The sequence below is a fragment of the Cherax quadricarinatus genome, chromosome 5 (assembly GCF_038502225.1).
Source record: "Cherax quadricarinatus isolate ZL_2023a chromosome 5, ASM3850222v1, whole genome shotgun sequence".
Classification (NCBI taxonomy): domain Eukaryota; kingdom Metazoa; phylum Arthropoda; class Malacostraca; order Decapoda; family Parastacidae; genus Cherax; species Cherax quadricarinatus.
This window is the reverse complement of record NC_091296.1, coordinates 13,987,233-14,005,197: the sequence shown is the minus strand read 5'-3', so window position 1 is coordinate 14,005,197 and position 17,965 is coordinate 13,987,233. Positions and strand designations below refer to the sequence as shown.

The 17,965-nt window shown below is 46.6% G+C and overlaps 1 protein-coding gene across 1 annotated transcript in view; it reads right to left on the bottom strand.

The window, feature by feature from the left end:
• Positions 1–17,965, bottom strand: part of LOC128684874 (uncharacterized) — a 48,780-nt gene that overhangs the window by 10,008 nt on the left and 20,807 nt on the right. The window contains exons 10-11 of the mRNA XM_053771197.2: positions 4,581–4,685; positions 3,181–3,342 (exon numbers count right to left, since the gene is read on the bottom strand). Of these exons, the coding sequence (XP_053627172.2) occupies positions 3,181–3,342; positions 4,581–4,685 (267 nt within the window). The remainder of the gene's footprint in view (positions 1–3,180; positions 3,343–4,580; positions 4,686–17,965) is intronic.

Sequence of the window (17,965 nt, the reverse complement as noted above, 5' to 3'; positions counted from 1 at the left end):
CCCTAGACGAGGCTTTTACCCCTAGACGAAGCTTTTACGCCTAGACGAGGCTTTTATCCCTAGACGAGGCTTTTACCCCTAGACGAGGCTTTACCCCTAGACGAGGCTTTACCCCTAGACGAGGCTTTTACCCCTAGACGAAGCTTTTACCCCTAGACGAAGCTTTTACCCCTAGACGAAGCTTTTACCCCTAGACGAAGCTTTTATCCCTAGACTAAGCTTTTACCCCTAGACGAAGCTTTTACCCCTAGACGAAGCTTTTATCCCTAGATGAAGCTTTTACCCCTAGACGAGGCTTTTACCCCTAGACGAAGCTTTTACCCCTAGACGAAGCTTTTACCCCTAGACGAAGCTTTTACCCCTAGACGAAGCTTTTACCCCTAGACGAAGCTTTTACCCCTAGATGAGGCTTTTACCCCTAGATGAGGCTTTTATCCCTAGACGAGGCTTTTACCCCTAGACGAGGCTTTTATCCCTAGACGAGGCTTTTATCCCTAGACGAGGCTTTTACCCCTAGACGAGGCTTTTATCCCTAGACGAGGCTTTTACCCCTAGACGAGGCTTTTATCCCTAGACGAGGCTTTTACCCCTAGACGAGGCTTTTATCCCTAGATGAGGCTTTTATCCCTAGACGAGGCTTTTACCCCTAGACGAGGCTTTTATCCCTAGACGAGGCTTTTACCCCTAGACGAGGCTTTTATCCCTAGACGAGGCTTTTATCCCTAGACGAGGCTTTTACCCCTAGACGAGGCTTTTATCCCTAGACGAGGCTTTTATCCCTAGACGAGGCTTTTACCCCTAGACGAGGCTTTTATCCCTAGACGAGGCTTTTACCCCTAGACGAGGCTTTTACCCCTAGACGAGGCTTTTACCCCTAGATGAGGCTTTTATCCCTAGATGAGGCTTTTACTCCTAGATGAGGCTTTTACCCTTAGACGAGGCTTTTACCCCTAGACGAGGCTTTTACCCCTAGACGAGGCTTTTACCCCTAGACGAGGCTTTTACCCCTAGACGAGGCTTTTACCCCTAGACGAGGCTTTTACCCCTAGACGAGGCTTTTACCCCTAGACGAGGCTTTACCCCTAGACGAGGCTTTTACCCCTAGACGAGGCTTTTACCCCTAGATGAGGCTTTTATCCCTAGACGAGGCTTTTACCCCTAGACGAGGCTTTTACCCCTAGACGAGGCTTTTACCCCTAGACGAGGCTTTTACCCCTAGACGAGGCTTTTACCCCTAGACGAGGCTTTACCCCTAGACGAGGCTTTTACCCCTAGACGAAGCTTTTACCCCTAGACGAGGCTTTTACCCCTAGACGAGGCTTTTACCCCTAGATGAGGCTTTTACCCCTAGACGAGGCTTTACCCCTAGACGAGGCTTTTACCCCTACATAAGGCTTTACCCCTAGACGAGGCTTTTACCCCTAGACGAGGCTTTTACCCCTAGAAGAGGCTTTTACCCCTAGACGAGGCTTTTACCCCTAGACGAGGCTTTTACCCCTAGACGAGGCTTTTACCCCTAGGTGAGGCTTTTACCCCTAGATGAGGCTTTTACCCCTAGATGAGGCTTTTACCCCTAGACGAGGCTTTACCCCTAGACGAGGCTTTTACCCCTACATAAGGCTTTACCCCTAGACGAGGCTTTTACCCCCTAGAGGAGGCTTTTACCCCTAGACGAGGCTTTTACCCCTAGACGAGGCTTTTACCCCTAGACGAGGCTTTTACCCCTAGACGAGGCTCTTACCCCTAGACGAGGCTTTTACCCCTAGACGAGGCTTTTACCCCTAGAAGAGGCTTTTACCCCTAGACGAGGCTTTTACCCCTAGACGAGGCTTTTATCCCTAGACGAGGCTTTTACCCCTAGACGAGGCTTTTACCCCTAGACGAGGCTTTTACCCCTAGACGAGGCTTTTACCCCTAGACGAGGCTTTTACCCCTAGACGAGGCTTTTACCCCTAGACGAGGCTTTTACCCCTAGACGAGGCTTTTACCCCTAGACGAGGCTTTTACCCCTAGACGAGGCTTTACCCCTAGACGAGGTTTTTACCCCTAGACGAAGCTTTTACCCCTAGACGAGGCTTTTACCCCTAGACGAGGCTTTTACCCCTAGACGAGGCTTTTACCCCTAGATGAGGCTTTTACCCCTAGACGAGGCTTTACCCGTAGACGAGGCTTTTACCCCTACATGAGGCTTTACCCCTAGACGAGGCTTTTACCCCTAGACGAGGCTTTACCCCTAGACGAGGCTTTTACCCCTAGACGAGGCTTTTACCCCTAGACGAGGCTTTTACCCCTAGACGAGGCTTTTACCCCTAGGTGAGGCTTTTACCCCTAGATGAGGCTTTTACCCCTAGATGAGGCTTTTACCCCTAGACGAGGCTTTACCCCTAGACGAGGCTTTTACCCCTACATAAGGCTTTACCCCTAGACGAGGCTTTTACCCCTAGACGAGGCTTTTACCCCTAGATGAGGCTTTTACCCCTAGATAAGGCTTTTACTCCTAGATGAGGCTTTTACCCCTAGATGAGGCTTTTACTCCTAGACGAGGCTCTTACCCCTAGACGAGGCTTTTACTCCTAGACGAGGCTTTTACCCCTAGATGAGGCTTTTACCCCTAGATGAGGCTTTTACCCCTAGATGAGGCTTTTACCCCTAGATAAGGCTTTTACCCCTAGATAAGGCTTTTACCCCTAGACGAGGCTTTTACCCCTAGACGAGGCTTTTACCCCTAGACGAGGCTTTTACCCCTATATGAGGCTTTTACCCCTAGACGAGGCTTTTACCCCTAGACTAGGCTTTTACCTCTAGATGAGGCTTTTACCCTTAGATGAGGCTTTTACCCCTAGATGAGGCTTTTACTCCTAGATGAGGCTTTTACCCCTAGATAAGGCTTTTACCCCCTAGACGAGGCTTTTACCCCTAGACGAGGCTTTTACCCCTAGATGAGGCTTTTACCCCTAGACGAGGCTTTTACCCCTAGATGAGGCTTTTACCCCTAGACGAGGCTTTTACCCCTAGATGAGGCTTTTACCCCTAGATGAGGCTTTTACCCCTAGACAAAGCTTTTACCCTTAGACGCCAGGACATATTTACTTAACGTAATAAATACGTTACACACATGTAGCTAAGTTATCAGGTGAGAAGCTGTTCCACTCGAGGAAGACGAAACAGGTGAAGTTGTACCTGCAGGGACCACGGCATGTTGCTGTGAACGACAGGTAGGGTGATGCTGGGGAACGGCTGAGAGGTACGGCAGATCACATTCTCAGCCTCACGTTCATGACAGATGATCTCCGACACCTCCTCACCATGGAAGAGATCAGAGATGACAGAGGTCCAGTCCGCCTGCAACCACAGTTGACTTATTTACCTGTTTTAACTTATAAGGTTAAAATATTAAGATATTGTAAGGACGCAGACGGAAATAAGTTACTTTGACTTTTTTTTTTTTTTTTTTTTTTGGGGGGGGGGGGTTATGCTAGATAATTTACACATGGGGTGTTAATACTCTTATTGCATCAGAATCGACAGTCTTATTCTGTACTATAGTTACGGTGTAGAACATCCGCAGTGTGCTGCTAAACTATTCTATATGATAGTTCCATGCTGGAAATATCCGCAGTGTGTTGCTGGCCTATTCTATACAAATTACTGTAATAATTCTGTAAGTGGCTGTTGAAACTCGAGCCCCAGTGAAAGCTGATAAGCCTGAAAGATGGGAAAAGCAGACCGTAAACTAAACGTGTGTCAACAGAGAAAAGGATCTCGGAGTAGACATTACTACTAACCTGTCTCCTCAGCGCGCACACACAGTAACATATATTATCATCAAATAAGGAGAATCTGAGAGCAACATAAATCACCTGTGTGTACTGTTAACATGATGACTGACAACTAGCTCACCTTCACAGGTGATACCTGTTCCCTTACAAGTCTTCCTAGATTTGTATGTCGGAGAAATTGAAGCAAACGAGTGAGGGGAGAGCGAGAATAATTCTTTGCTTGTAAATAAAGTTAGGAACTTTAACCTAACCTTGTAAAACTGTAAAAGAGAGAGAGATAGATAGAGACAGCTTGTAAATTAAGTTAGGAACCTTAACCTTGTAAAACTATGTATAAAGAGAGAGATACTTCATTTTCCCACACATCAAGACCCACAACACCGCACTTGTGTGTTGGCTATGACGCAGCCTGCGTGTACACTATGACGCAGCCTGCGTGTACACTATGACGCAGCCTGCGTGTACACTATGACGCAGCCTGCGTGTACACTATGACGCAGCCTGCGTGTACACTATGACGCAGCCTGCGTGTACACTATGACGCAGCCTGCGTGTACACTATGACGCAGCCTGCGTGTACACTATGACGCAGCCTGCGTGTACACTATGACGCAGCCTACGTGTACACTATGACGCAGCCTGCGTATACACTATGACGTAGCCTGCGTGTACACTATGACGCAGCCTGCGTGTACACTATGACGCAGCCTGCGTGTACACTATGACGCAGCCTGCGTGTAGACTACGACGCTGTTTGAGAGTAGACTATGATGCTGCCTGCTAGCGAGTGAGTAGACTCACCTTCATGAGGTCATTGTGGAGCCAGGTCAGCAGGGCAGCCAGCAGGTCGTGGGCGTCTATTTGGCGAGAGCCACGGAACTTCACCTCGTGTAGACCCACAACGTGCTGGGGAGAGTTACTTTTAGTCACACTGACTCACACGCAACACACTGACTCACACGCAACACACTGATTCAGTCACACGCAACATACTGACTCAGTCACACGCAACACACTGACTCACTTACACGCAACATACTGACTCAATCACACGCAACACACTGAATCACTCGCAACACACTGACTCAGTTACACGCAACACACTGACTCAGTCACACGCAACACACTAGCTCAGTCACACGCAACACACTGACTCACACGCAACACACTGGCTCATGCAACGCACTCACTCACACGCAATACATTAACTCACACGCAACACTGACTCACTCACACGCAATACATTAACTCACACGCAACACTGACTCACTCACACGCAACACACTGGCTCACACACAACGCATTGACTTAAATGTAACACACTGACACACACAACATACTGACTCACACACAACATACTGACTTACACGCAACACACTGACTCAGCATACTGACTCACACAACACACTGACTTACACGCAACACACTGACTTAACATACTGACTCACACACAACACACTGACTTACACGAAACACACTGACTCAACATACTGACTCACACACAAAATACTGACTCACACGCAACACACTGACTCAACATACTGACTCACACACAAAATACTGACTCACACGCAACACACTGACTCACACACAAAATACTGACTCACACGCAACACACTGACTCAACATACTGACTCACACACAACACACTGACTTAAATGTAACACACTGACACACACAACATACTGACTCACACACAAAATACTGACTTACACGCAACACACTGACTTACACGCAACATACTGACTCACACACAACACACTGACTTACACGCAACACACTGACTCAACATACTGACTCACACACAAAATACTGACTCACACACAACACACTGACTCAACATACTGACTCACACACAACATACTGACTCACACACAACACTGAGTTACACGCAACACAATGACTCAACATACTGACTCACAACACACTGACTTACACGCAACACACTGATTCAACATACTGACTCACACACAAAATACTGACTCACACACAACATACTGACTCACAACACACTGACTTACACACATATAACCAAGGAGGAGGAGGTGAAGAAGCTGCTATGCGAACTTGACACCTCAAAGGCGGTGGGACCAGACAACATCTCTTCATGGGTCCTTAAAGAGGGAGCAGAGATATTGTGTGATCCATTAACAAAGATCTTCAACACTTCATTTGAAACTGGGCAACTCCCTGAGGTATGGAAAATGGCAAATGTAGCCCCAATTTTTAAAAAGGGAGGCAGACATGAGGCACTAAACTACAGACCTGTATCACTAACTTATATAGTATGCAAGGTCATGGAGAAGATCATCAGGAGGAGAGTGGTGGGGCACCTGGAAAGAAACAAGTGTATAATTGACAACCAGCACGGTTTCAGGGAAGGAAAATCCTGTGTCACAAACCTACTGGAGTTTTATGACAAGGTGACAGAAGTAAGACAAGAGAGAGAGGGGTGGATCGACTGCGTATTTTTGGACTGCAAGAAGGCCTTCGACACAGTTCCTCACAAGAGGTTACTGCAAAAGCTAGAGGATCAGGCACACATAACAGGAAAGGCACTGCAATGGATCCGAGAATAACTGACAGGGAGGCAACAACGAGTCATGGTACGCGACGAGGTGTCAGAGTGGGCGCCTGTGACAAGCGGGGTTCCACAGGGGTCAGTCCTAGGACCTGTGCTGTTCTTGGTATATGTGAACGACGTAGCGGAAGGAATAGACTCAGAAGTGTCCTTGTTTGCAGATGATGCGAAGTTAATGAGAAGAATCAAATCGAATGAGGATCAGGCAGGACTACAAAGAGACCTGGACAGGCTACAAGCCTGGTCCAGCAACTGGCTCCTTGAATTTAACCCTGCCAAATGCAAAGTCATGAAGATTGGGGAAGGGCAAAGAAGACCGCAGACACAATATAGTTTAGATGGCCAAAGACTGCAAACCTCACTCAAGGAAAAAGATCTGGGGGTGAGTATAACACCGAGCATATCTCCTGAGGCGCACATCAATCAGATAACTGCTGCAGCATACAGGCGCCTGGCAAACCTACGGATAGCGTTCCGATACCTCAGTAAGGATTCGTTTAAGACTCTGTATACCATTTACGTCAGGCCCATACTGGAGTATGCAGCACCAGTTTGGAATCCACACCTAGTCAAGCACGTCAAGAAATTAGAGAAAGTGCAAAGGTTTGCAACAAGACTAGTCCCAGAGCTACGGGGATTGTCCTACGAAGAAAGATTGAGGGAAATCGGCCTGACGACACTGGAGGACAGGAGGGTCAGGGGAGACATGATAACGACATATAAAATACTGCGCGGAATAGACAAGGTGGACAAAGACGGGATGTTCCAGAGAAGGGACACAGACACAAGAGGTCACAATTGGAAGTTGAAGACTCAGATAAATCAAAGGGATGTTAGGAAGTATTTCTTCAGTCATAGAGTAGTCAGGCCGTGGAATAGCCTAGAAAGTGACGTAGTGGAGGCAGGAACCATACATAGTTTTAAGGCGAGGTATGATAGAGCTCATGGGGCAGGGAGAGAGAGGACCTAGTAGCAATCAGCGAAGAGGCGGGGCCAGGAGCTGTGACTCGACCCCTGCAACCACAAATAGGTGAGTACAAATAGGTGAGTACAACGCACTGAATCACACACAACACACTGACTTACACGCAACACACTCACACACACACAACACACTAACTCACACGCAACATACTGACTTACATGCAACACACTGACTCACAACACACTGACTCACACAAAACACACTGACTCACACGCAATACACTGACTCACACACAACATACTGACTCACACACAACATTCTCACTCACACACAACACACTGACTCAGGCACAACATACTGACTCACACACAACACATTGACTTACACGCAACATACTGACTCACACACAATATTCTGACTCACAAACAACACACTGACTCACACACAACACACTGACTCACATACAACATACTGACTCACACACAACACACTGACTCACACACAACATACTGACTCACACACAACACACTGACTTACACGCAACACACTGACTCACACACAACACTGACTCACACGTAACATACTGACTCATACGCAACACACTGACTCACACACAACACACTGACTCACACACAACACTGACTCACACGTAACATACTGACTCATACGCAACACACTGACTCACACAACACACTGATTCACACGCAACACACTGACTCACACACAACACACTGACACACACAACACTGACTCACACACAACATACTGACTCACACACAGCACACTGACTCACACACAACACACTGACACACACAACACTGACTCACACACAACATACTGACTCACACACAACACACTGACTCACACACAACACACTGACACACACAACACTGACTCACACACAACATACTGACTCACACACAGCACACTGACTCACACGCAACACACTGACTCACACACTCACACACAACACACTGACTTACAGACAACAAACTAACTCACACACAACACTGACACGCAACACAATGACTCACACGCAAAACTAACTCACACACAACACACTGACTCACACGGAACACAATGACCCACACGCAACACACTGACTCACACACAATACACTGACTCACACATAACACAGATTCACACGAAACACTGACTCACACGCAACACACTGACACACGCAACACATTAAATCACACACAACACACTGACTCACACACAACACACTGACACACACAACACTGATTCACACGCAACACAGTAACACACGCAACACACTAAATCATACACAACACACTGACTCACACACAACACACTGACTCACACACAAAACACTGACTCACACACAACACTGACACACACAACACACTGACTCACACGCAACACACTGACTCACACACAAAACACTGACACACACAACACACTGACTCACACACAACATACTGGCTCACACACAACACACTGACTCACACACAACACACTGACTCACACACAACACACTGACTCACACACAACACACTGACTCACACACAACATACTGGCTCACACACAACACACTGACTCACACACAACACACTGACTCACACACAAAACACTGACTCACACACAACACTGACACACACAACACACTGACTCACACGCAACACACTGACTCACACACAAAACACTGACACACACAACACACTGACTCACACACAACATACTGACTCACACACAACACGCTGACTCACACACAACACGCTGACTCACACACAACACACTGACACACACACAACACACTGACTCACACACAACACGCTGACTCACACACAACACACTGATTCACACACAACACACTGACTCACACACAACATACTGACACACACAACACTTACTCACTCACAACATACTGACTCACACACAACACACTGACTCACACACAATACAATGACTCACACACAACGCACTGACTAACACACAACATACTGACTCACACACAACACGCTGACTCACACACAACACACTGAGTCACACACAACACAATGACTCACACACAACACACTGACTCACACACAATACAATGACTCACACACAACGAACTGACTCACACACAACACACTGACTCACACACAACATACTGACTCACACACAACACGCTGACTCACACACAACACACTGACTCACACACAACACAATGACTCACACACAACACACTGACTTACAGACAACGCAATGACTCACACACAACACTGACACGCAACACAATGACTCACACGCAACACTAACTCACACACAACACACTGACTCACACGGAACACACTGACCCACACGCAGCATAGTGACTCACACACAACACACTGACTCACACACAACTCACAGACTCACGCAAAATACTGACTCACACGCAACACATTAAATCACACACAACACACTGACTCACACACAACACACTGACTCACACACAACACTGATTCACACGCAACACACTAACACACGCAACATACTGACTCACACACATCACACTGACTCACACACAACACACTGACTCACACACAACACTGACTCACACACAACACACTGACTCACACACAACATACTGACTCACACACATCACACTGACTCACACACAACACACAGACTCACACAAAACACTGACTCACACGCAACACATTGACACACGCAACACATTAAATCACACACAACACACTGATTCACACACAACACTGATTCACACGCAACACACTAACACACGCAACACACTAACACACGCAACACACTAAATCATACACAACACACTGACTCACACACAACACACTGACTCACACACAACACACTGACTCACACACAACACACTGACTCACACACAACACTGACACACACAACACACTGACTCACACGCAACACACTGACTCACACACAACACACTGACACACACAACACACTGACTCACACACAACATACTGACTCACACACAACATACTGACACACACACAACACACTGACTCACACACAACATACTGACTCACACACAACACAGTGACACACACAACATACTGACACACACACAACACACTGACTCACACACAACATACTGACTCACACACAACATACTGACACACACACAACACACTGACTCACACACAACATACTGACTCACACACAACATACTGACACACACACAACACACTGACTCACACACAACATACTGACTCACACACAACACACTGACTCACACACAACACACTGACTAACACACAACATACTGACTCACACACAACACACTGACTAACACACAACATACTGGCTCACACACAACACACTGACTCACACACAACGCACTGACTCACACACAACATACTGACTCACACACAATACACTGACTAACACACAACATACTGGCTCACACACAACACACTGACTCACACACAACGCACTGACACACACACAACATACTGACTCACACACAACACGCTGACTCACACACAACACACTGATTCACACACAATACACTGACTCACACACAACACACTGATTCACACACAATACACTGACTCACACACAACACGCTGACTCACACACAACATACTGACTCACACACAACACACTGACACACACACACAACACACTGACTCACACACAACATACTGGCTCACACACAACACACTGACTCACACACAACACACTGACTAACACACAACATACTGACTCACACACAACACACTGACTCACACACAACATACTGACTCACACACAACACACTGACACACACACAACACACTGACTCACACACAACATACTGACTCACACACAACACACTGACACACACACACAACACACTGACTCACACACAACATACTGGCTCACACACAACACACTGACTCACACACAACACACTGACTAACACACAACATACTGACTCACACACAACACACTGACTAACACACAACATACTGGCTCACACACAACACACTGACTCACACACAACGCACTGACTCACACACAACATACTGACTCACACGCAATACACTGACTAACACACAACATACTGGCTCACACACAACACACTGACTCACACACAACGCACTGACACACACACAACATACTGACTCACACACAACACGCTGACTCACACACAACACACTGATTCACACACAATACACTGACTCACACACAACACACTGACACACACAACACTGACACGCAACACAATGACTCAAACGCAACACTAACTCACACACACAACACTGACACGCAACACAATGACTCAAACGCAACACTAACTCACACACAACACACTGACTCACACGCAGCACACTAACTCACACACAACACACTGACTCACACACAACTCACAGACTCACACAAAACACTGACTCACACGTAACACATTAAATCACACACAACACACTGACTCACACACAACACTGATTCACACGCAACACACTAACACACGCAACACACTAAATCATACACAACACACTGACTCACACACAACACACTGACTCACACACAACACACTGACTCACACACATCACACTAACTCACACACAACATTGACACACACAACACACTGACTCACACAACACACAACACACTGACTCACACAACACACTGACTCGCACAACACACTGACTCACGCACAACACTCACTCACACAAAACATTGACACACACAACACACTGACTCACACACAACACACTGACACACAACACACTGACTCACAACACACTGACTCACACACAACACACTGACTCACACACAACACACTGACTCACACACAACACACTGACTCACGCACAACACACTGACTCACGCAACACACTGACTCACACGCAAGACGCTGACTCACACACAACACACTGACTCACACACAACACACTGACTCACACACAACACACTCACACACAACACACTGACTCACACACAACACACTGACTCACACACAACACACTGACTCACACACAACACACTCACACACAACACACTGACTCACACACAACACACTGACTCACACACAACACACTCACACACAACACACTGACTCACACACAACACACTGACTCACACACAACACACTGACTCACACAACACACTGACTCACACACAACATACTGACTCACACAACACACTGACTCACACAACACACTGACTCACACACAACATACTGACTTGTCATGTAGGGGGGTAATGATTGAATAGGATATAAGTGGGGAATATGGGAGTAAGGGATTATGTAGGCAGGGGAGAGGCAGGCGAGGTGGTAGGAGTGAGATGATTAGCGGAGGTAGGTAGGTAATGACAGGTCAGTGGTGACCACCACGACACTCTCATTAACTCTACACTACTCACTAACATATGCCTCGCCCATTCTTCACTCATATAAACATAATAAAATATAAGAAAAAATAATAAATAACGGTGGGCAGAGAATATTACTATTCTACTCAAACACAGTTTATTATTAAGTCCTTGTACAATAATATATTTGGGAACAGAAGTACATCATTGGTTTAGATAAATGGGATGGTATGTATAAGCAGTGAGACATGGAACACAATCAACTTGACCAAAATGAATATAACTTACAATATAGCACAGAGGACAGTTCACTACAGGAACTAAGCCCCAGGTCCCAAGACCTACACAGCACGAGTACTGCTCCAAGCCAGTACTCTGCCCAATGTCTCCAAGAGTCTCCTCCAGAGACTTCAGCAGCCTTCTTCCGAGCCCTGCACCCCAGCAGCAGCTCCGCTCGAAGTCTCTGCTCAGGAGCTCTGCACCCCAGCAGCAGCTCCGCTCGAATCTCTGCTCAGGAGCTCTGCACCCCAGCAGCAGCTCCGCACGAATCTCCCTACTCAGCTCTTCCTTGGGCTTTTATGGTGGTCCAAGCACCCTCCACAACCACGTGTACGACCTGACGCCTAGGTCTGAGGCGTCAAGAACAAAAGACCTCAGACGTGGGCGTGGCTACAGACGTTTGCCAAGGCAAGGTGTGACCATATAATTGGTTAAATTAGGTCTCCCCCGAGACCTCACAAGCCCAGCTGGACTACATCACAGACTCACACAACACACTGACTCACACAACACACTGACTCACGCACAACATACTGACTCACACAATACACTGACTCACACACAACATACTGACTCACACAACACACTGACTCACACACAACACTAACTCACACGTAACACACTGTCTCATACGCAACACACTGACACACACAACACACTGACTCACACACAACACACTGACTCACACACAACACACTGATTCACACGCAACACACTGACTCACACACAACACACTGACTTACAGACAACAAACTGACTCACACACAACACTGACACGCAACACAATGACTCACACGCAAAACTAACTCACACACAACACACTGACTCACACGGAACACACTGACCCATACGCAACACACTGACTCACACACAACACACTGACTCACACACAACACACAGACTCACACAAAACACTGACTCACACGCAACACACTGACACACGAAACACATTAAATCACACACAACACACTGACTCACACACAACACTGATTCACACGCAACACAGTAACACACGCAACACATTAAATCATACACAACACACTGACTCACACACAACACACTGACTCACACTCAACACACTGACTCACACACATCACAATGACTCACACACAACACTGACACACACAACACACTGACTCACACGCAACACTAACTCACACACAACGCACTGACTCACACGGAACACACTGACCCACACGCAGCACACTGACTCACACACAACACACTGACTCACACACAACTCACAGACTCACGCAAAACACTGACTCACACGCAAAACATTAAATCACACAGAACACACTGACTCACACACAACAATGATTCAGACGCAACACACTAACACACGCAACACATTAAATCATACACAACACACTGACTCACACACAACACACTGACTCACACACAACATACTGACTCACACACATCACACTGACTCACACACAACACACAGACTCACACAAAACACTGACTCACACGCAACACATTGACACACGCAACACATTAAATCACACACAACACACTGACTCACACACAACACTGATTCACACGCAACACAGTAACACACGCAACACATTAAATCATACACAACACACTGACTCACACACAACACACTGACTCACACACAACACACTGACTCACACACATCACACTGACTCACACACAACACTGACACACACAACACACTGACTCACACGCAACACACTGACTCACACACAAAACACTGACACACACAACACACTGACTCACACACAACACACTGACTCACACACAACACACTGACTCACACACAACATACTGGCTCACACACAACACACTGACTCACACACAACACACTGACTCACACACAACGCACTGACTAACACACAACATACTGACTCACACACAACACGCTGACTCACACACAACACACTGATTCACACACAACACACTGACACACACAACACTGACTCACTCACAACATACTGACTCACACACAACACACTGACTCACACACAACACAATGACTCACACACAACACACTGACTTACAGACAACACAATGACTCACACACAACACTGACACGCAACACAATGACTCACACGCAACACTAACTCACACACAACGCACTGACTCACACGGAACACACTGACCCACACGCAGCACACTGACTCACACACAACACACTGACTCACACACAACTCACAGACTCACGCAAAACACTGACTCACACGCAAAACATTAAATCACACACAACACACTGACTCACACACAACACACTGACTCACACACAACACTGATTCACACGCAACACACTAACACACGCAACACATTAAATCATACACAACACACTGACTCACACACAACTCACTGACTCACGCACAACATACTGACTCACACAATACACTGGCTCACACACAACATACTGACTCACACAACACACTGACTCACACAACACACTGACTCACACACAACATACTGGCTCACACAACACACTGACTCACACAACACACTGACTCACACACAACACACTGACTCACACACAACACACTGACTCACACACAACACACTGAATCACTCACAACACACTGAGTCACACAACACAATGACTCACATAACACACTGACTAACACACAACACACTGACTCACAACACACTGAGTCACACAACACAATGACTTACACAACACACTGACTCACACACAACACACTGACTCACTCACAACACATTGAGTCACACAACACAATGACTCACACAACACACTGACTCACACACAACACACTGATTCACACAACGCACTGACTCACACAACACTGACTCACACACAACACTGACACAACACATTGACACACACAACACAGATGACTCACTCACAACACAGTGACTCACTCACAACACACTGAGTCACACAACACACTGACTCACACAACACACTGACTCACACAACACAATGACTCACACAACACACTGATTCACACACAACACACTGACTCACACAACACAGTGACTCACACACAACACACTGACTCACACACAACACAATGACTCAGACAACACACTGGCTCACACACAACGCACTGACTCACACACAACACTGACTCACACACAACACAAAGACTCACACAACACACTGACACACAACACACTGACTCACACACAACACACTGACTCACACAACACACTGACTCACACACAACACACTGACTCACACAACACACTGACTCACACACAACACACTGACTCACACACAACACACTGACTCACACACAACACAATGACTCACACAACACACTGACACACAACACACTGACTCACACACAACACACTGACTCACACAACACAATGACTCACACACAACACACTGACTCACACAAAACACAATGACTCACACAACACACTGACTCAGACACAACACACTGACTCACACACAACACACTGGCTCACACACAACACAATGACTCACACAACACTGACTCACAACACACTGACTCACAACACACTGACTCACACACAACACACAGACTCACACACAACACACTGACTCACACACAACATAATGACTCACACGCAACATACTGACTCACACACAACACACTGACTCACACACAACACATTGACTCACAACACACAGACTCACACAACACACTGACTCACACAACACACTGACTCACACAACACACTGACTCACACACGACACTGACTCACACACAACACTGACTCACACAACACATTGACACACACAACACACTGACTCACACACAACACACTGACTCACACACAATACATTGAGTCACACAACACAATGACTTACACAACACACTGACTCACGCAACAAACTGACTCACACACAACACACTGACGCACACAACACACTGACTCACACACAAAACACTGACTCACACAACACACTGACTCACACAACACACTGACTCGCACAACACACTGACTCACGCACAACACTGACTCACACAAAACATTGACACACACAACACACTGACTTACACGCAACACACTGACTTACACGCAACACACTGACACACAACACACTGACTCACACACATCACACTGACTCACACACAACACACTGACACACAACACACTGACTCACACACATCACACTGACTCACACACATCACACTGACTCACACACAACACACTGACACACAACACACTGACTCACACACAACACACTGACTCACACACAACACACTGACTCACACACAACACACTGACTCACATACAACACACTGACTCACACACAACACACTGACTTACGCAACACACTGACTCACAGAGAAGACACTGACTCACACACAACACACTGACTCACACACAACACACTGAGTCACACACAACACACTCACACACAACACACTGACTCACACACAACACACTGACTCACACAACACACTGACTCACACACAACATACTGACTCACACACAACACACTGATTCACACAACACACTGACTCACACACAACATACTGACTCACACAACACACTGACTCACACAACACAATGACTCACACACAACATACTGACTCACACAACACACTGACTCACACAACACACTGACTCACACACAACATACTGACTCACACAACACACTGACACACAACACACTGACTCACACACAACACACTGACTCACACACAACACACTGACTCACACACAACACACTGACTCACATACAACACACTGACTCACACACAACACACTGACTCACACACAACACACTGACTCACATACAACACACTGACTCACACACAACACACTGACTTACGCAACACACTGACTCACAGAGAAGACACTGACTCACACACAACACACTGACTCACACACAACACACTGAGTCACACACAACACACTCACACACAACACACTGACTCACACACAACACACTGACTCACACAACACACTGACTCACACACAACATACTGACTCACACACAACACACTGATTCACACAACACACTGACTCACACACAACATACTGACTCACACAACACACTGACTCACACAACACAATGACTCACACACAACATACTGACTCACACAACACACTGACTCACACAACACACTGACTCACACACAACATACTGACTCACACAACACACTGACACACAACACACTGACTCACACACAACAC